The sequence below is a fragment of the Hypanus sabinus genome, chromosome 12 (genome assembly GCF_030144855.1).
Source record: "Hypanus sabinus isolate sHypSab1 chromosome 12, sHypSab1.hap1, whole genome shotgun sequence".
Classification (NCBI taxonomy): Eukaryota; Metazoa; Chordata; class Chondrichthyes; order Myliobatiformes; family Dasyatidae; genus Hypanus; species Hypanus sabinus.
The window spans coordinates 26290589-26311094 of record NC_082717.1 but is presented as its reverse complement, the minus strand read 5'-3'; the positions used below and the strand labels follow the sequence as shown (position 1 = coordinate 26311094).

The following is a 20506-nucleotide window of genomic DNA, read 5'->3' as shown; positions in this document are numbered from 1 at the left end:
TCTAGAGAGAATTCTGTCTTTTAGCTCTAGGCAATTCCATTCTCTGAGAAGGCAGGGTAGTTTACTGATTACATTTCTTACTGAAGGGATTGATTTTTCTCCAGTTTCCATCTGCTTGATAACACCCCATATACAAGGATCAGCTAACTGGAAATTTGTAATATCAGCATCATGAATGAGAAATGACTGGTAATCCCCCACTCTGATCTCTTTGTGCATAACTGTCCGGTATAGCACTTGCATGCGTGGTTAAGGATCCAACAAATGCAACAACTGGTGACAGTTGCAGCAGTTCTGTCTGTGGTATAAGATTACCCTCACATACAGCTTGCACAACAGCAGTGCTAACTTCACCCGAGTTCCCCAGGTGACTTTCAGTTATCTTCAAGTTCCGTTCTCGCTCTTTCTGCAATGAGAGATCTTCTGATAGTCCTCCATGTGGTCATTGGGACAACTCATCAGCATCATTGTTCAACTTTCCCAACCTAAAATTGTAGGCTGACAGAGCAGCTAGCCGTCTGTAACTGGCTGCATCCAGTCCAGCAGTGGAATGCAAGTAACTCAGGGGGTCACTCTGTTACTGCAGTAAGTGAACTACCATAAAGATAATTAATGAAATTTTTCACTGCCTGCCCATTTTAGAACTAGGAACTCTAATTTATGGGCAGGATTCCTGAATTTTTTACGGAAAGACCCCTACTGGCATAGGTGATGACCCTAAGGTGCCTGTCCTGTTCTTGGCAGAGGATGTCATTGGGTGTATTTAAGGCAGAGATTGATAGGATTCTGAGTAGTCAGGGCATCAAAGGTTATGGTGAGAAGGCGGGGGAATGGGACTAAAGGGCAGATTGGATCAGCTCATGATGAAATGGCGGAGCAGACTTGATGGGCTGAATGGCTGACTTCTGCTCCTTAGTCTTATGGTCTTATGTCCCCTAAGTTAGTAGTGCTAGCATCTGTGTGTAAAATGAATGGCAGCTGAGGGCTAACAAATGGTAAGTTCCTTTATGATTGGGTTGAATGTTTCTTGACATGCGGTAGTCCACCTGCCTCTAAAGGGTCTTTTTGATTATGATACTGCCTATCATTCTTCACCTTCGAGTTCTTTCTGATAGGTAGGTATACCGATGTCAAATCATTGAGTGACTTAACTTTTGGAGAGAAACCCTTGATGAATCAGCGGTAATATCAGATTAGTCCAAGGAAGTACTTCAATTCCTTCAGTTTTCTGGGAATTGGCCAGGTTTTGACCACAGCTATTCTTGTCAGAGTCAGTTTGAACTCGTTGATGAGGCACGACATACATCTGAGATATTTGACTGAGGTCCGTGCAAAAACACAATTTTCGGGAGCTAGCTTAAAACTGTACTATCTGATTCAATTCAGGACGCTTGTCCAAGTCTTTAGAAAACACAATGGTGTCATCGATGAAGACAAGGAACTTCCCTCAGGTTTATAACAGCCATGCATTTTTCCATGTGTTGCTGAATTGTGCTTTATGCATTTGTAATTCCCTGTGGCATCCTATTGAATTCATAAAATCCAAGAGTACACACAAAAGGTGCTTTTAGGCATGTCAGCTTCTTCAACTGCTATCTGGTAGTAAGCAGATTTTAGGCCAAGGCCTGAAAACCATTTGGAACCGGTCAAAGCCATAAAAGTATCTTTGAGATTTGGGAGTGCACAGGCGCCTTTAATTGTCCGTTGGTTTAACTTCCAATAATCTATAGACAAATGGACATCCCCATTCTTTTTCTCACCACAACCACTGGAGAAGAAAAAGGAGGCTTAGACTCTCTGATTACTCCTGCGTTTAGGAGTTCTTAGAGATGCTTCCAAACAGCTTCTCTGTCTTCCGAGTTTGTAGGTTGAGGTTGGCGTTTGAACGGTGTTTCGTCAATAAGGTTGATTCAATATTTCAATAAAAACACAAAATGCCGGCGGAACTCAGCAGGCCAGACAGCATCTATGGGAGGAGGTAGTGACGACGTTTCGGGCCGAAACCCTTCATCAGGAGCGAAGTAACATGGGATGGTCGGGGGAGGGGGGATAAGAAGTGGGGGGAGGGATAAAGTAGAGAGCTGGGAAGTGATAGGCCAGAGGGAAATGGGCTAGGGGGAAGTAGGAGAATTATGGGAAATAAAAGAGAAAGAAAGGCAGGGCTGGGGGGAGATTATAGTGAGGGGGGAAAAAAGAGAGAGAAAGAGAACCAGACTAAAATAATAGATAGGGATGGGGTAAGGGGGGGGGGCAGGGGTTTCAACGGAGGTCTGTGAGTTGAATGTTCATGCCGGCAGGTAGGAGGCTACTTAGGCGGGAGATAAGGTATTGCTTCATCAGCCTGCGTGTGGCCTCATCTTGACAGTAGAGGAGGCCATGGACAGACATGTCAGAGTGGGAATGGTCTGTGGAATTGAAGTGTGTGGCCACAGGGAGATCCCGCCACTGCTGGAGGACTGTGCGCCGGTGTCGGGCGAGATGGTCTCCCAGTCTGCGGCGGGTCTCCCCGATGTATAAATGGCCACATCGGGAGCACCGGATATAGTATATCACCCCAGTTGACTTGCAGGTGAAGTGGTGCCTCACCTGAAAGGACTGTCGGGGGCCTGGGATGGTGGTGAGGGAAGAAGTGTGGGGGCAGGTGTAGCACTTCTTCCGCTTGCAGGGATGAGTGCCCGGAGGGATGATGGTGGGGAGGAATGAGGGGGACGAATGGACAAGGGAGTCGCGTAGGGAGTGATCCCTGCAGAAAGCCAAGAGTGGGGGGAGGGGAAGATGTGGTTGGTGGTGGGATCATGTAGGAGGTGGCGGAAGTTACGGAGAATTATACGTTGGATCTGTAGGCTGGTAGGGTGATAGGTGAGGACCAGGGGGACTCTATCCCTGGTGGGCTGGCGGGGGATGGGGTGAGGGCAGAGGTGCGTGAAATACGGGAGACGCGATGGAGGGCAGAGTTGATAGTGGACGAAGGGAAGCCCCTTTCTTTAAAAAAGGAAGACATCTCCTTTGTACTAGAATGAAAGGCCTCATCCTGAGAGCAGATGTGGTGGAGGCGGAGGAATTGAGGGAAAGGGATAGTATTTTTGCAGGAGACAGGGTGGGAGGAGGAATAGTCTGGGTAACTGTGAGAGTCTGTAGGTTTGTAGTAGACATCGGTGGATAGGCTGTCTCCAGAGATAGAGACAGAAAGATCTAGAAAGGGGAGGGAGGTGTCGGAAATAGACCAGGTAAATTTGAGGGCGGGGTGAAAGTTGGAAGCGAAGTTAATGAAGTCAACGAGCTCAGCATGTGTGCAGGAAGCAGGAAAACGTAAATGTTGCTTTGTAATTTCTGAGTAAGTATTGCCTTCCACTCAGTGGGGACAGGAGAATCACCAAAGTCAAACACTAGGCTTGTGGCTTGAGTGGATCCAGACTGACTGGAAGTTTTACTTGGTGATTATTTGGTGAGGCTTGCACTGAATTTAGTTCAGCTGGAACACACCTGGGAGGAATTCTGACATCATGTGTTGTTATATTAGAGATCACTACAGGTAAGTAACCATGTTTCTTGTTTTGCAAAGTAATCAGGCAAGTCTGGAGAAGAGGGATGCTTGTGTGAGAATGCTGTTCTTGGACTACAGTTCAACATTCGACACCATAACTCCCTCCAGGCTTGACGAGCAGCACAGGGACCTTGGCCTTCACCCTGCCTTGTGTAGCTGGATCCTGGACTTCCTGTCAGATCACTGGCAGGTGGTTTAAGAGTGGGCCCCCTCACGTCTGCCCCTCTGACCCTCAACACAGGTGCCCCTTAGGCCTGTGTACTAAGCCTCCTACTTTACTCTCTGTATACCCATGACTGTGTTGCCATCCACAGCTCCAATCTGCTAATTAAATTTGCTGATGACACTACACTGATTGGTCTGATGGGAAGAAGTCATCACCCTGACACAGTGGTGTCAAGAAAACAACTTCTCCCCCAATGTCGCAAAAAGGTTGTTGTCTATAGGCTAACCCCTATTGATATCAATGCGTCTGGGGTTGAGAGGGTGAACAGCTTTAAATTCCTTGGCATAAGCATCACTGAGGATCTCAAGTGGTCTGTACATGCTGGCTGTGTGGTGAAAAAGGCATAACAGCGCCTTTTTTACCTCAGATGACATGGGGCAGCTTGTCGGTTAGCACCCTCAACTTCCGACAAGCTGGTGAGAGAATGAACTGGTAGGTCTGACAAGTTGTGACCATAGTAGGATTTAGAGATGGTTGTGACCTGTGATCCTGCATTTAGTAAATAATTGCATTTTCTTTCTGCTAGGCGTATTTGTGCTGACTAATCTCTTGGGTAGGTCTTCTGGACTTTGTTTCACCAAGCAAGGTCTTGGAGCTATTGAGTCATGCTTTGCTAACACTAGTCCCTGTTTGTCCTGCAACAGGAAGCACTTCTAGTTTAAATGAGGCTTACAAGTACCATAACGTGACTCCGACTCACTCTGTCTCTTTTTGAACTGTCTTCTCTTTTCTGCTATTATTGCAGGACTAGTTTCATAGCAGCAAGAGCTGGCTATGTGCCCATCTTCACCACATTTAAAACAGTACCATAGTTTTGGTTTGACACTTGGCTGTTTGTCAGTGGTTGTGGACACGTGTTTATCTTTTGTTTCGGCCTCTCCTTTTAGTGGCTTATCACTTGCTGTCTCAGAGCTCGCTTTTACCACCTTCTGTCTTGTGGTTAGAGTAGCTAGTTGACTTTGAAGCTCAGCGGTTTGTTTGGCCAGTTGAGAAGTAACTGAAGTTAGCTGTCTACATCATCCTCCTTACAGGCACCTGCAGTCTGAGACCGTATAACAGCAAGTTGTTTGACTGTTCCTAAATGCTGTCTCATGCGTGCGGTTCTGGAATGCTTGTCTTACTTGGTGCATAGAACTGTCAATAACTCAGTAAACAATGGCAGGTTTTGTGTTTTCTGTTCCAGCTGCAGAGAGCAGTCCCAACATGCCCTACAAAACTGCTTTAGGAGACGCTTATTAGCTTCAGTTTCGGCAACTCAACCTCGCTTTACAGTCAGAGTCAACTCTAATTGTAACCGCTGTAGGTAGGCAGACGGTTTTTTAACCATGTTCTGTACTGTGTTCATGATTTTGGCAAATAATGCATCACTATCTTCCATGGTGGCAAAAACTGAATATAGGAGCTGTAAATAAATTGTGGGCGAAGCTCCAGGGCTTATTGACTTGATGATGTCAGAAGCTGGAGGAAGAATACTTTCACATATTTTCCGCGTTCTGAAGATCAAACACACTTGGGTCTTGCAAGGGCAGTTCAGCACTGGCACACCAAGTCTCATTATCTGCCTCATTAGGTGGACGAGGGGTTCTACCAGAAAAAGTTCAGAGCCTCACTGGTGGACTGCCATGAGCAGTCGAGTCATTACTGTGTACAATGTGCTCCACTACAATTCACTGAATTTCTGGAGGGTTACAAGAGTGTGTTGGGGTTATAAGACCATGACCCAAAATGAATGTTTCTGTGCATTGATAAACAGATGGAATCAGGATTAAGAGGATAATTAGTCTCGGCAACAAGAGAGCAAGGGAGTGATGGTCTAGAGGATGGAAATCATGCCACTGCAGGAGTTCCTCGGGGCAGAGTCAATACTCCAACCATCTTCACCAGCTTCCATTATTAGTATAGAAGAGGGGATTTTCACCAATCTATGTTAGTGTCATAGGGTTCATGACCTCGTTTCTGCATTGCCTCACATATATAAACATTTCCTGAGTAAATAGAGGTGCAAAAAATCCATTTAAGACCTCCCCCATCGTTTTTGGTTCCATGCATGTAGTATCATTCCGATCTTCCAGAGGACCTATTTTGCCCCTTGTAATCTCTTTGCTCCTAATGTATCAGTAAAATCCTTTAAGATTCTCCTTCACCTTGTCTGCTAGAGTAAGCTCATGCTTTCTTTCCACCCTCCAAATTTCCTTCTTAAATGTTCTCTTGCACTTCTTATACTCCTCAAGTACCTCATTTGTTTTTATCTGCCTATGCACCTCCTTCCTTTTCTTAACCAGGGCCTCAATGCACCTTGAAAACAAGAATCCCTAAACCGGTTATCCTTGCTTTTTATTTTGACAGGAATATACAAAGTCTGTACTCTCAAAATTTCACTTTTGGAGGCCTCCCATTTACCAGGTATACATTTGCCACAAAACAACCTGTCTCAATCTACACTTGCCAGATCCTTTCTGCTAACATCAAAACTTGGCCTTTCTACAATTTAGAATCTTAACCTGAGGATTAGACCTATCCTTTTTCATAACTACCTTGAAACTAATGGGATTATGATCACAAGATGCAAAAGTGTTCCCTTACAGAAATTTCTGTCACCTGCCCTGCCTCATTCCCTAAAAGGAGATTTGGTAACGCACTCTCTCTAGTTGGGACTTCTACATACTGATTAAGAAAACTCACCTGAATCCATTTGACAAGCATGTTCCCATCCAGCACTTTTATAGTATGGAGTCTCAGTTAATTTGCAGAATCACAATCTTACTTTTCTTTTAACAGTCTGCAATCTCTCTACAAATTTGCTCCTCTAAATTCAGCAGAATTTTGGTTAGTCTACAATAGAATTCCAATAATGTGGTCAAACCTTACTTATTCCTCAGTTCTACCCATATAGCCTCACTCGTCCAGTCTGTCCTGACTGAGCACTGCTGTGACATGTTCCCTGACCCATAATGCTGCCCCTCCCCCACACCCTTTAATCCCTCCCACTCTTATCACATCAAAAACAACAGAACCCTGGACCCGATAAGCCCCTTCTGAAATGGTGCACACAGAGATATCATGCAGATGCAATAATTACCTTATCTTGACTGCCAAGTGACTAAACGTTCTTGACCAACTTCTCATATGGGACCTTCTCAAAGGCCTTGCTAAAGTCCATGTAGACTATATTCACTGCCTTTTCTTCATCAACTTTCCTGGTAACTTCTTCAAAAGGTCTATAACAATGGTTAAACATGCACAAAGCGATGCTGACCATCTCTAACCAGTCGCTGTCTATCCAAATACAGTGGTTTCTAGTTCATTGGTCCATCAGTTAATTGGGTCAGTCATTTATTTGGGACAACTCTTGAGGAACAAAAACTGATCAAGAAAATAGCTGGGATTCCATTCAATTATTTTGGTTGATATGCCAATTAATTGACACAGGAGATAGTTGCCAAACAGCTTCTTACTATTGTCAGTCAACTGAGCTTGTGTGGCCATTAGAAAGTATACCATGATCAGAGCAAAGGGTTTTTAAATAGCATAATTTGCATGTGGTTGTGTTCAAAATTTCTCATTGATAGTTGGCAAGAAATAAGCAATAAGACCATTTAGATTTGTTTTTCTCACTGTTGTTTCAAGCTTTCAGGCTTGGAGATGCCAGAAACAGCTGGGAGTGAAAATGAAATGATTTCATTACTTCAGTGAGTTAGGAATTAAGAAGAAATTGAAGATATTGACAATCCATCAAAAACTAATTGGAACAGTTTTATAGTACTGTAGTAGCATTGACAGAGGTCTAATTTGTTCTGTATTTCATTTAAATACATAATTTTTTACTCAGTTAAACAATAGTTTTTTTTGTACCTGTGTAATGATCTGAGAAAGTCTTCCCTGCTAATGTAATGGAATGTTTGGGTTCTGACTAGCGATAATGGGGGCTGTGGAACGTGCACTGGCCAGAAAGGGAGATGCTTTTCTTTTTTGTGTGCTTGAGCGAAGGTTTTGCGGTCTTTTGTTCGGTGGAAGATGGAGAGAGAAGATGCCAGAACAGGGAAGTTATAGCCTGCAGAATGGAGGAATGGGATCGGGTGTCGACACCCAGGGAGAAAATCAATGGAGAACGAACTGATGGGAAAACCGTGAACTCCAACATTACTCGTTAGACTGTCTCATGATAATGGGCCTTACTCCTTTTTTGTTTTCTTTACTAACCCTGTAGTCAAAGAGAGAATTATAAAGCTCAATCGTTTAATTACATGAGCAAACACGAGGAAATCTGCAGATGCTGGAAATTCAAACAACACACAAAAAATGCTGGTGGAACACAGCAGGCCAGGCAGCATCTATAAGGAGAAGCACTATCGACGTTTTGGGCCGAGACCCTTTGTCAGGACTAACTGAAAGGAAAGATAGTAAGAGATTTGAAAGTAGTGGGGGGGAGGGGGAGATGCGAAATGATAGGAGAAGACTGGAGGGGTGGGATGAAGCTAAGAGCTGGAAAGGTGATTGGCAAAAGTGATACAGAGCTGGAGAAGGGAAAGAATCATGGGATGGGAGGCGTCGGGAGAAAGAAAGGGGGAGGGGAGCACCAGAGGGAGATGGAGAACAGGCAGGGTGATGGGAAGAGAGAGAGAAAAAAAACAAAACCATTTATGTCAGGGATGGGTTAAGAAGAGGAGGAGGGGCATTAATGGAAGTTAGAGAAGTCAATGTTCATGCCATCAGGTTGGAGGCTACCCAGCCGGTATATAAGGTATTGTTCCTCCAACCTGAGTGTGGCTTCATCTTGATAGTAGCAGAGGCCATGGATAGACATATCAGAATGGGAATGGGACATGGAATTAAAATGCACTGCCACTGGGATATCCTGCTTTCTCTAGCGGACCAAGTGTAGGTGTTCAGCGAAATGGTCTCCCAGTCTGCGTCGGGTCTCACCAATATATAAAAGGCCACACCGGGAGCACCGGACACAGTATACCACACCAGCCGATTCACAGGTGTCGCCTCACCTAGAAGGACTGTCTGGGGCCCTGAATGGTGGTGAGGGAGGAAGTGTAAGGGCAGGTGTAGCACTTGTTCCGCTTACAAGGATAAGTGCCAGGAGGGAGATCGGTGGGAAGGGATGGGGGGAACGAGTGGACAAGGGAGTCGCGTAGGGAGCAATCCCTGTGGAAAGCAGAAAGAGGGGGGAGGGAAAGATGTGCTTGGTAGTGGGATCCTGTTAGAGGTGGCTGAAGTTACGGAGAATTATGCGTCGGACCTGGAGGCTGGTGGGGTGGTAGGTGAGGACAAGGGGAACCCTATCCTGAGTGGGGTGGCGGGCAGATGTGCGGGAAATGGGAGAGATGCATTTGAGAGCAGAGTTGATGGTGGAAGAAGGGAAGCCCCTTTGTTTAAAAAAGGAAGACATCTCCTTCGTCCTGGAATGAAAAACCTCACTCATCCTGAGAGCAGGTGCGACGGAGACGGAGGAATTATGAGAAGGGGATAGCAATTTTGCGGCTGTTGTCACTGTGCCTCGGCCAGGTAGATGTCAGTATGCCAGACAACAATGGCTCCCCCCTTATCAGCAGGTTGGTGCGGAGGGAGTGGAGAGCAGAGCATTCGGAAGGAGTGAGGTTGGAATTGGAACAGGGTGTGGTGAAGTCGAGATGGTTGATGTCCCGTCGGCAATTAGCAATAAAGAGATCCAGAACAGGCAGAAGACCAGAGTGGGGTGTCCATGAAGAGGAAGAAGGTTGAAGACGGGAGAAGGGTTCATTGGTGGGGGTAGGAGAGTCCTTGCCAAAGAAATAAGCTCAGAGATGGAGCCGGCGGAAGAAGAGATCAGCGTCATGGCGTACGCAGAACTCGCCGAGGCGTGGGTGAAGGGGGACAAAGCTGAGGCCCTTTCTGAGGACAGAGCACTCTGCCCCATTTAATTGCATATTGTGTGCTGTCTGTTACTTCCTGGTAATGATTTTTTAACAGGGGAACACATCACACAGCATCCACTCAAACAAGATTTCTTAAGTTTGGCTGGGCCAGAGGCAGCACTCCCCTAGATCAAGCCACTCGCCGAAGCTGAGGGTTACATCTGTTTAACCATTTTCATGCAACTCTGACTAACTGGGCCAAAATGTATTATCCTGATGCGTCCCAATTAACCAGAATTGACTGTACTTGTATATTGGGTCCCTCAGAATAATTTCTAGTAGCTTACCCACTACTCATGCCAGGCATGCCAGACTATACTTTCCTGGCTTATTCTTAGAGAATTTCTTAAATAACGGAACAACATTAGCTATCCTCCAGTCCTCTGGCACCTCACCCCTGGCTAAGGATGTTTTAAATACCTCTGCTAAGACCCCTGCAATGAATGTATTTCAGCAAGGTCTGAGAGAACCCCTTGTCAAGCCCTGGGGATTTATCATGCCAGAGATGGAGGAACTGAGAGAAGGAAATAACATCCTTGCAAGTGACACGTTGGGAAGTGTTGTAGTCAGGGTAACTGTAGGAGTCAGTGGGTTTGTAAAAGTTGTTGATGGATAATATGACTCTGGAGTTGGAGACAGAGAGCTGAAGAAAGGGAAGAAAAGTGATCAGAGATGGACCAAGTAAATTTGAGAGCAGTGTAGAAGTTGGTGGTGAATTTGATTAAATTAATGAGCTCCGCATGGGTGCAGGAAGTGGTACCGACACAGTTGTCAAACAAATGGAGAAACAACTGGTCAGAGTTACCAGCATAGATTTGGAACATAGATGGCTCCACATAGCCAATGGAAAGGCAGGCATACTGTAGCTGGAGCCCATGTGAATGTCCATCACTACATCTTCGTCTGGAGTAAGTGGGAGGAGCCAAAAGAGATGTTAGGGGCAAGTACCAGTTCAGCAAGACAGGAGAATGGTAGTGGAGGGAAACTTGGACTGTTTGGACTGTTATCAAGAAATAAGCAGAGAGCCTTGAGGAATTCCTGATGGAAGATGGAGGTGTTCAGGGACTGGATGTCCATGGTGAAAATGAGGCAGTCAGGTTCAGGAAAGCTAAGAGTTATTGGTGTAGTGGAGAGCATTTTAAATGTCATGGATATAGATAGGAAGGTACCAGGCCAAGAGGGACAAATTAGAGTTGAGATAAGACTCAAGTTTAGTGGAGCAGGAGCAGGTGGAAACAATGGGGCTAACCGGGCAGTTTAGTTTGCAGATCTTGGGTAGGAGGTGGAAACATGCAGAGCAGGTTTGGGAAACAGGAGTTTGTAATTGTAGAGCAGATATCTGCTAAGATGATTAGGTCAGCAATGGTGTCGGCAACAGTAGGGTTCTGGTTAAATAAGATGATGTGTCCAAGAGAGCTGCTGCCTGGCCTCAGTTGGGTAGAGGTCAGTCTGCCAGACTACAACAGCACCACCTTGTCTACGGGTTTGACACTGAGTTCGGATTAGTATGGAGAGTGGAGAGCAGAACATATGAAGTTGAAGTTGAAATAGGTGAGGGGAATGGTGAAGCCGAGATGGCTAATGTCCTGTCAGCAATTAGGAGATGAAAAGATTCAGAGCAGGCAGAAGATTTAGACCGGGCTGTCCATGAGAAGGAAGAAGGCTTAAGTCAGGAGGAGTCATCGGTATGGAATGAAGGAAGACCTGGCAAGTAATAAGTGAATACAGGTGAGGAATTGATTGGAAGATGAAGTCAGGTAGGAGATGAATTAGTGGAAATAGTGATAAAGGCTAGGATTTAAGAGGCAGAGGCAACAAAGTGTTATGGAATTTGATAAGAAAGGAAGGTGAAGAGAGACCAAATAAGAGTGGTATGGTGGGAAGGTGGAACTAGTGGGTGGAGTGGACACAGTGGGAATTGTGGATGATGTGCAGATTGAGAAGGTGGAGGAGGGGAAGAAAACTGGGGGATGGGGATGGTTGAGTTGACTTCAAAGTTCAAAGTAAATTTATTATCAAAATGATGTTTCCATATACTACCCTGAGATTCGTTCCCTTGCAGGCACTCACAGTAGAACAAAGAAATACAATAGAATCAATGCAAAACACAGACTGAAAAGATAACCAACGTGCAAAAGAAGATGCACTGTGCAAATGCAATAAAAACAAATAATGATAATAAATAAATAAATATAAAGGTTCTGAGAACGTTCTTGTAGAGTCCTTGAAAGTGAGTCCATAGCTTGTGGAATCAGTTCAGTGTTGAGGTGAGTGAAGTTACCCTCGCTTTACACTTGAAAAGAAAGGTGTTTGTGACAGGGCCTGAGGAGCCTAGAAGGAGAGAGAAAGGGACAGATCAGTTTAGCTAAAGTTGGAGAACTCAGTTTTCATACAGTCCGGTGACACAGTAGCTTAGTAGCTAACTTAACGATATTACAGTGCCAATGGCCGCTATAATAAACTCTGCACAGAGTTTATTCATTCTCCCTATGTCAACGTGGGTTTCCTCCCACATTCTAAAGACACAGGGTTTGAAGTTGGTCACATGAATGCATTTGGGCAGTGTGGACTTATTGGCCCAGACAGGTCAGCTACGGTGCTGTATCTTTAAATAAAAATGAAATAAAACTACCCAGGCAGAATATGAGCTGCTGCTCTTTTAGATTACATTGGACTGACCCTGGCAGTAGAAGAAGCAGAGGTCAGATGGGGGTGTGAGAATAGAATAGGGAATTATTATGGTTTGCAAGCAGGAGCTTCGAAAAGCCATGGAAGATAGAGCTTGGCAAAGAGCATTGGTAAAGCCAGAATCATGATATATGATGGCAGTGAAGAAAGCCAAGTCAACTTGGTGTTCAAGTTTCAAGAAATTACTTTTAGGCTCCAGTGGTTGCTATAATATGCCATATAGGTACAGAGCTTGATGAAATGTTTCCATCACTATAATACAGCAGAGATATACAGTTACTGGAAGCAAAGCAGAGATTGACAACTTACGATATCTGAGATATGATGAAAGAGTGCAAAGCCTTGATTGTTTAATTCTGAGGTTAAGAAAAATGTTCATATTACATAATATTGAATATTTTCAAGGGAATGTATGAAGAGACTTTTAAGATTGTTGCACACTCTAGAAACACTGGAACATGAGCTATCTGCAAAAATCTATTCTAATTTTGATCTTGACCTTAAAGGTGTACAGATAGTTAAACTATTTCATGTACAGGAAATATACTTATTTAGATTTTACCAGATGAATGGCAACAATCCATATCAGGGACACAAAAACACAAAATTTCACTTCATTGCTGAATTTTGTACTTCCATCTGAATTAGAAATGACCAACCTAGCCATTTGGCAAACTTTTGCAGCATTTATTGCTTTTTTGATAGAAATCCATTCTACATACATGCATATTAACAATACAAAATATGCCCAATCATGCTTTCACTTTTACTTATATTTAACTACCTAGAGATTTTACTGCAGTTGGTTCAACTAAAATTTCTGACCAACCTCAGACTTCGCTACTTTAGATGATTTTTACATCAGTAGAAAATGTGTATATCTCTGTACAAATATTCTTTTCCATGTGAATATTTACAATATAAACACTGAGGACCATTTGTTAACCAAATGGTAAAGCAGCCAAAATGATCAATGTAAAACTTAGGTACTCTCATTTTCTTCTCAACAACAAATGTACAGAAAGGCAGCGTCAGTCATCCAGTCAACTCCAGTGAGTTAAAAAAAAACATAGCCATTTACAAATCAGAGATACAATTTGCCAATTCTGGATTTGAAATGAACTATGACTTGCTAGGAACTAATATATTCAATAGCATTGCTATAATAAATATTTAAATGTAATTTTAAAAATTTTAATGAACAGATATACATGATTAAAAGTTTTAAAAAATTAAAAACTCTCTTCATTAAATGCAGCATGTCCTTAGGATCCTGAATTATGGATATTATACAGAAATGAAAAGTTTCTTGATATATAAATAGATTGCCTTTGGCACATACAATTCCTTAAATACTTAATTTATTATGGTTTACAGTAAACATGCAATGTTTTAATATTTTGTAAACTAGGAATAACATCCTAGAATGTTAGTATTATTTATTGGCCCCTTTATTTTCTTAGGGATCATATTCTCAAAGTCAGCCTTGTTCTTATTATACACAAACATAAATGCTCTGTACAAGAGGGCGTATTCGAAGAGTGAAAGGGACGTCTACATGAAAAGATTGTTTAAAATATGGAAGTATATTAATATTAATTTAATTGAATGTATTGATTTATTACCTATCGTTCAGCACGGAAATTAATGCTAACGTATTATTACTGTCTTATAACGTATTCACAAAGTCTAATGAACTCGCGGCCTAGGCAATCACAGAAACACAATATGGATCTGTAACCAGAATCCATTCGCAGAGATAAACAGCTTGCTTCCAGCTGCTGTAGTCTATTTATTCTCTAACACATGCTATCAGGAATTGCAGTTTCTTCTTCATTCTGAGCTCCTGGAAGATTGTCATTTAAGTAGCCCAGCACAGTAAGATTCACAATTCTGTTTCGCATTCTCTACCCAATAGTGATATTAAAGGTCACATGCCTCACGAACTAATCGATCCGTTCATTTTGCAAGGTTTTGAATCTGTTCTTTGTATCAGCACAGGTCGAAAGATAATAAGCTATAAAAGGAACGCATACCATGCTTTTTCTTTAGAGGACAATTTTGGCATTCCTGTAGCAACAATTCATTCATGGTCACAAAAATCCCTTTTAAGGTAAATTAGCGCTACTGTACATTGAGCGAACGCAATGTCAATCTTTCTGAAGGCAGAGGTTTTAAGGATTGCGGTATGGGCAATTCCTTCACGCTGGCTGGGAAATCCGATGGCGGAAGGCATTTTAAGACGCCTTGCATAGAAATTAGGAATAAAGTAGCGGGCGTTTTCCCAGAGAGGTAGTTGTATTTCTCTTCGCCCAGAAGCCTGTTCCATTCAGCCGGGTTGTCTTTCAAATCCCCCTTCATCTTGAATTGTAGGTTTGAGGTGAAGAGCAGCAGGTGATCGATGCACAACTTTGTGGACTCTGCGTTGATCTTGGAGACCTGGAGCTGTTCTAGAATCACATCCAGCGGCGTGAGCCCTTTGCTGTCGGCAATCTTCGGCGAAGCCCCGCTCCCGAGCAGCATCAGGACGCTTTCAGCTCTCAGAAGCTCACAGGCCAAGTGAAGTGGAGTTTTCCCATCCTCGACGTGAAAACAGCCCTTCCGGTTAACGTACGACTTGAAGCCGGGCAGCTGGCTGGCGATCTTCAGGATCAGGCCCAGGATGTCTTTGCGGTCGTACCTGACAGCCATGGCGAGATGAGGGGCGGATGAAGGGCAGCAACAGAATCGATCCCCGGGCATTTCCAGAGCCTCGTCCGCGTAACGAGACAGCAAGTATTGGGCATAGGGGAGGTGATTGTGCACCACTGCGTACAGGAGGGCTTCCGAAGGGGTGTAAGTGCGGAGTTTGGTGTTCTCTTCCCAGTAGAATGATTCCATCGTCCTCATTTCCTCCAGCATCCACACCGGCTTACGGTCCCGGACTGCCTGGTAGAACATGTATGACAGAAATTTGCATTGTCTTTGGTTGTCCTGGCTGGAAGGCGAGTTGTTGCACATGATAAAAAGAAACAGATCTGCTGAAGTGGTCTACCCCAAGCGAACTCCCCTTTAATTTAAATCCTGCACACACGCGGGGGAGAAATCTGGCCAGCGCATTTTCGCAGCGACATTTGCGACGGTGCAGCGTCTCCAGCGCAGCCCCCTTGGATCTGGATTTCGTCGGGCAACCTTCCCTCCTCCTTTGCCTCCCTGTGCTGTGTTCGGCGCAGCTTCAGGGAGACGCATTGAAGCGGACGGTCATGACAAACACCAGCGGCGAAGGCGGACAGGCTGCACTTCTCAGCATCTGCTGGACTGCTGTCAGTGGCGGCGGATGCGCGCTGCGCGCTCTTGTGGCTCGCCCTCCTCCCACCACCCCAATCTGCCTCCGCGACCTCCTCTCACTTCCACCCGGGGCAGCAGCGGAGGGAGAGGCAGCATAATGCAGAACACCGACCAAACAGCAAACGGCAAGGAGGAACGACCAACATTTTAAAAAAAGTGAGGGAGAGAGAGAGAGAGAGAAAAAACTAAAGTGATTACCAGAAGGGGTTACAATAAATTATAATTATAAAACTGGTCCTTTAAATTAAACATGGTTAGAGTGATGCAACAAAAGGTAAAACATGACTTGGCAGATGGCAGCTGCAAATGAGCTGGTACCGGCGCCACTCAGCCAAAAAACCTCGCGCATCGCTGCCACGGAGAGTTCCCATCCCGCTGACATTCCTCACCAGGACACTGGAACATTTTGTTCACGTCAGGATTCTATTATCGACAAAAGTATCCCTGATTTCCGTCTAACACACAAAATAAGTGCGACAATACACGTGAACTTGACCTTTGGCTGCATCTAGCGCCTGTCCCTAACTGGCTTCCCCGATGTTTCAGAGTCTGACTGGGCTTGGCATACACAGGCTTGGCCTTAGACAGAATCGCATCGTTAAAGTAATCTAATCGGTTTAAATACCTTAAATCATCAAATTGACAGAATCGCACCAGATACCTTCAGGGTAAGGTGTGCGTCCTGATCATTAGGGAAGGCGTCTCCTTTAACCAATATACCACACAATCTGTTTCATCAGAGAATGGCACCAAAAACTCAGATACATATTACATACACTTCCTTTGTGACACCATCTTCACCACTAAGATTAATGTGCTTTCTACCTTTCTCAGTTCCGATGATCTGTTTCTCTTCCCGCAGATGCTCTAGGACTTGCTGTGTTTTCCAGCATTTCCTGTTTTTATTTCAAGTTTCCAGCATCTGCAGCTTTTTTTCCCCAAATGTCTAGAAATTGGAATTCACACACTCTGAACAGATTGGCACCCAGTCAACTGTCTTCCAAAATTATTGGACAGCTTGTCTCAACTTGGAGCAGAATCCACTAGGGTGCTTGATAACCAAATTCATTCATTAAAACACTACTGGTAGGTTTCCCGTCTGCTGCATCATTCCCACACTCTCTGCCAGGAAGTGAGTCGGATCCTTAAATTTTCAGTAGCTAGCAGAGCACAGCAACATAAAGGTTACCACGGAGATGAGGGAAGGGTGAGGAGGAAGAACATGTGCTCTACAATGTCCATAGACATACAGCCACACCATGTTCAGGCATCATGGTCTCTGTGCTCTTACTGGTCCCACTATGAAGTTTGGGACTATCATAATGCCAGTGATCACCGAGTTGGTGAAACACCACACATAAGCATATGTAGCTAAAACATTGATATCCCTGCAGGGAGACATAAATTCACATCTTTGCCAGCTTAATGAAGTTCAAAGTGAATTTATTATCAAAGTGCATATATGTCACCATATACAACCCTGGGGGTGGCAGGGTGGAGGTACATCTTTAGCAAAGGAGGTGTAAAGCACTCCTCCTCCCCACTAGCTTGTAGGTCACCCTTGGGCAAGGTGTAGCACTTGCTTAGCCCCCCCCCCCCAAGTCAGGGTCATGTGAAGATATGGGAGCAGGTAATGGAAGATCATAAGAACAACTCGTGCATATCACAAGTCCGACTACTGACACCAGGCAGACAATCTCTAAAGAGTATTAATAACAGCTGGGGTCACCTGTCTTGTAAAGACACTGTCCAGAAGAAGGCAATGGCAAACCACTTCTGTGGAAAACTTTGCCAAGAACAATCATGGACATGGAAGAAGCATGATCACCAATGTCATACAACACAGCACTAGACGAACGAACAATACAACCCCGACATTCAGTTTTTTTGTGGCATACTCAATAAATCCTTAACAGCATAATAACCAAAACAGAATCAATGAAAGACTGCACCAACCGGGCACTCAACCACTGGGCAAAAGACAACAAACTGTGCAAATACAGTTTGTCTTTGCACAAGGCTCAATCCTTGGTTTGCTAGAAAGCAAACAGCTGTATCCAAAAGCATCAATATGTGAATTACTTTATACATAAAATCTTATTACAATTATTCAACTGAAAATGATTGACAATCATGTTTTTCTGAAATATTTAAAAATGTCATCAATGTACTCCATGCACAAGGGAACCATTATTTAACAATTAGAATTGGTTTATTTATTTGAAGTATTTTAAACTACTCAAACATGCCAGCACATACTTCAGTCAATAATCGATACACCTATGATGTCATTATTCTTGATGTTGGCTCTCATTATGTGGAGTGTGACATTAGCCACAATACCTTTGCTCAACTTCCATCTTCCTGTACAATACCCTTAATACTTACCATTTTGACCAATTTTTGGTCACCTATTCTCTAACACTCTTAGTGGCATGCCATAAAGAGAATGTCTGCCCAACCAAAATCAAGATATCATTTCTAAAATGGAAATCTTGCTGAAGTTAACTCCAAAAACTGTGATACTGAAATTCCACTGCAGGACACATTATCACACTTGACATGCACTTGAATAACTAAACTCAACTATTATGACATCAAAAAGAAGTCTGCCATCTGTCTAGTATCTCCAGTCCCTGGCAGCTACCATACTAAAGTTTTGCATCAGGAGTTAAACTTTTCCATGTATAAGTTAATTCAAGTTTACGGTTGCCACAAAGAAGTGTGGGAGCTTGAGTTGTGAGGATACAGAGAGTCTGGGGAATTGATCAGCTGTATCGAACAATGTGAATAAACGTGAAGTATTCAACTTTGCAGCAAAGGTATGAAAGGCAAATTATTATCTGGTGGATAATAGAATAGGAAAGGGGGAGATGCAGTAAGATCGGGATGCCATGGTTTAAGATTATGTGTAAGTCATGCAGGGTAGAGATGAGAAGAAATGCCTTCAATCAGAGAGAACCAATACTGTGGAGTTCTCGATCACCAAAAGCAGTTGAAACTAAATTATTGAATATCTTCAAGAATAGATTAAATCCTGAGGGTTAATGAGATCAAAAGAAATGAAGAGAAAATCAAGGTATTGAACTCATGATTACCTGTGACCATATTGAATGGCAGAGAAGGAGCAGGGCACTGAAATGCTGACTCCTCCTATTTCCCATGTTTAGAAGAGTTTTGGCTGGGTCATCACATTGTCCCTCTTTCAATCTAAACTGTGGAGAGAACTTTAAAAAAAGATATAGGTTTCTCCAATGGTACTGCTGTGGGTGTTGAGGTCTCCTGAAGAAATTACAGGGAGTATGTCTTATGATCAAGTACAACACCTATATAACTTTAATTATGTAATATTGATCAATTAGGTCTTTCTTTAAATGTATCAAACACACAGTCACTTGGTACAGCAGATCTTGTTGCAATTAACCTGTCAAAAGTTATTTACAATCATGTTGTTATGAAATATCTTTTAAGATGCAAATAAACTCCATGCAGGTGTAAACAAGATCAATTTCACAATTAGGACTGTCCTTTTTGATAAATGAACTCATTGCTGATTTAACCTGCTCAAACATGTCAACAAAGATTTCAGTCAATAATTAACATGTACATTATTCTTGATTCTGGCCTTCATCGTGTAGAATCTGACATCATGTATGTGCATGAGCAGTGACTGATTCAAACTTAACACCCTTTAAAATTTTGAAGAAAACACTGGCTTTACTGAGTATGGCATCACTCCCTGCAAAGTAGGATCATAAAATGTTTCATAAATGGTGGTTTGAGCAACTGGTTACTAAAGTAACACTGAATGCAATGGACATAATAAACTGGTCAATCCTCAATAACAGTTCTGATCAAAGAGATAATGCAGTGCCTGTTGGAGTTCAACTCAGATAAGTGTGAAGTGGTACATTTTGGTAGGCCAAATTTAAAGACAGAATATAATATTAACGGTAAGACTCTCGGCAGTGTGGAGGATCTGAGAAATCTTGGGGTCTGTGTCCATAGGACACTCAAAGGTTGACAATGTTGTTAAGAAGGCGTAAGAAGGCCTTCATCAAGCAAGGGACTGAGTTCAAAAGACGTGAGGTAATGTTACATCCATATAGGACCCTGGTCAGACCCCACTTGGAGTACTGTGCTCATTTCTGGTCGCCTCACTACAGGAAGGATGTGGAAGCAATAGAATGGATGCAGAGGAGATTTACAAGGATGTTGCCTGGATTGGGAAGCATGCCTTATGAGAATAGGTTGAGTGAACTTGGACTTTTCTCCTTGGAGCGACAGAGGATGAGAGGTGACCTGATAGAGGTGTATAAGATGATGAGGTTCATTGATCGTGTGGATAGTCAGAGGCTTTTTCCCAGGGCTGAGATAGCTCGAGGGGGCATAGATTTAAGATGCTTGGAAGTAAGTACAGAGGGGATGTCAGGGGTAAGTTTTTCACAGAAAAAAGAGTGGTGGGTGCATGGAATGCACTGTTGGCAATGGTGGTTGAGGCAATAGGGTCTTTTAAGAGCCTCTTAGGTAGGTACATAGAAAAAATAGGGGACTCTGTGGTAGGGAAATTCTAAGCAGTCTCTAGAGTAGGTTACACGGTTGGAACAACTTGGTGGGCCGAGGGGCCTGTAATGTGCTGTAGATTTCTATGTTCTATATTTTTTCAAATGCCAGTATTGCTCACTTTCATGATTTTAAGTTTCCGATTTTGATTTTCTTTAGCCAATGAATCCTTATCACTTGAGGGAGGAAGTGGGAAGAAAGACAAAAACTGGAAATCTTCTCACTGATGAAGCAGAGTTGTTTTGTATCTGATAA

General features: G+C 43.4%; 1 protein-coding gene across 1 annotated transcript; it reads right to left on the bottom strand.

Annotated features, from left to right (window-relative positions):
* Window positions 1-13058: 13058 nt before the first annotated feature.
* zgc:112001 (uncharacterized protein LOC550384 homolog) lies at window positions 13059-15708 on the bottom strand. Its single transcript, XM_059985317.1, has one exon. The coding sequence runs from the start codon at window positions 15359-15361 to the stop codon at window positions 14486-14488; it is 876 nt and encodes a 291-aa protein (XP_059841300.1). The 5' UTR covers window positions 15362-15708; the 3' UTR covers window positions 13059-14485.
* Between the last annotated feature and the right edge of the window lie 4798 nt (window positions 15709-20506).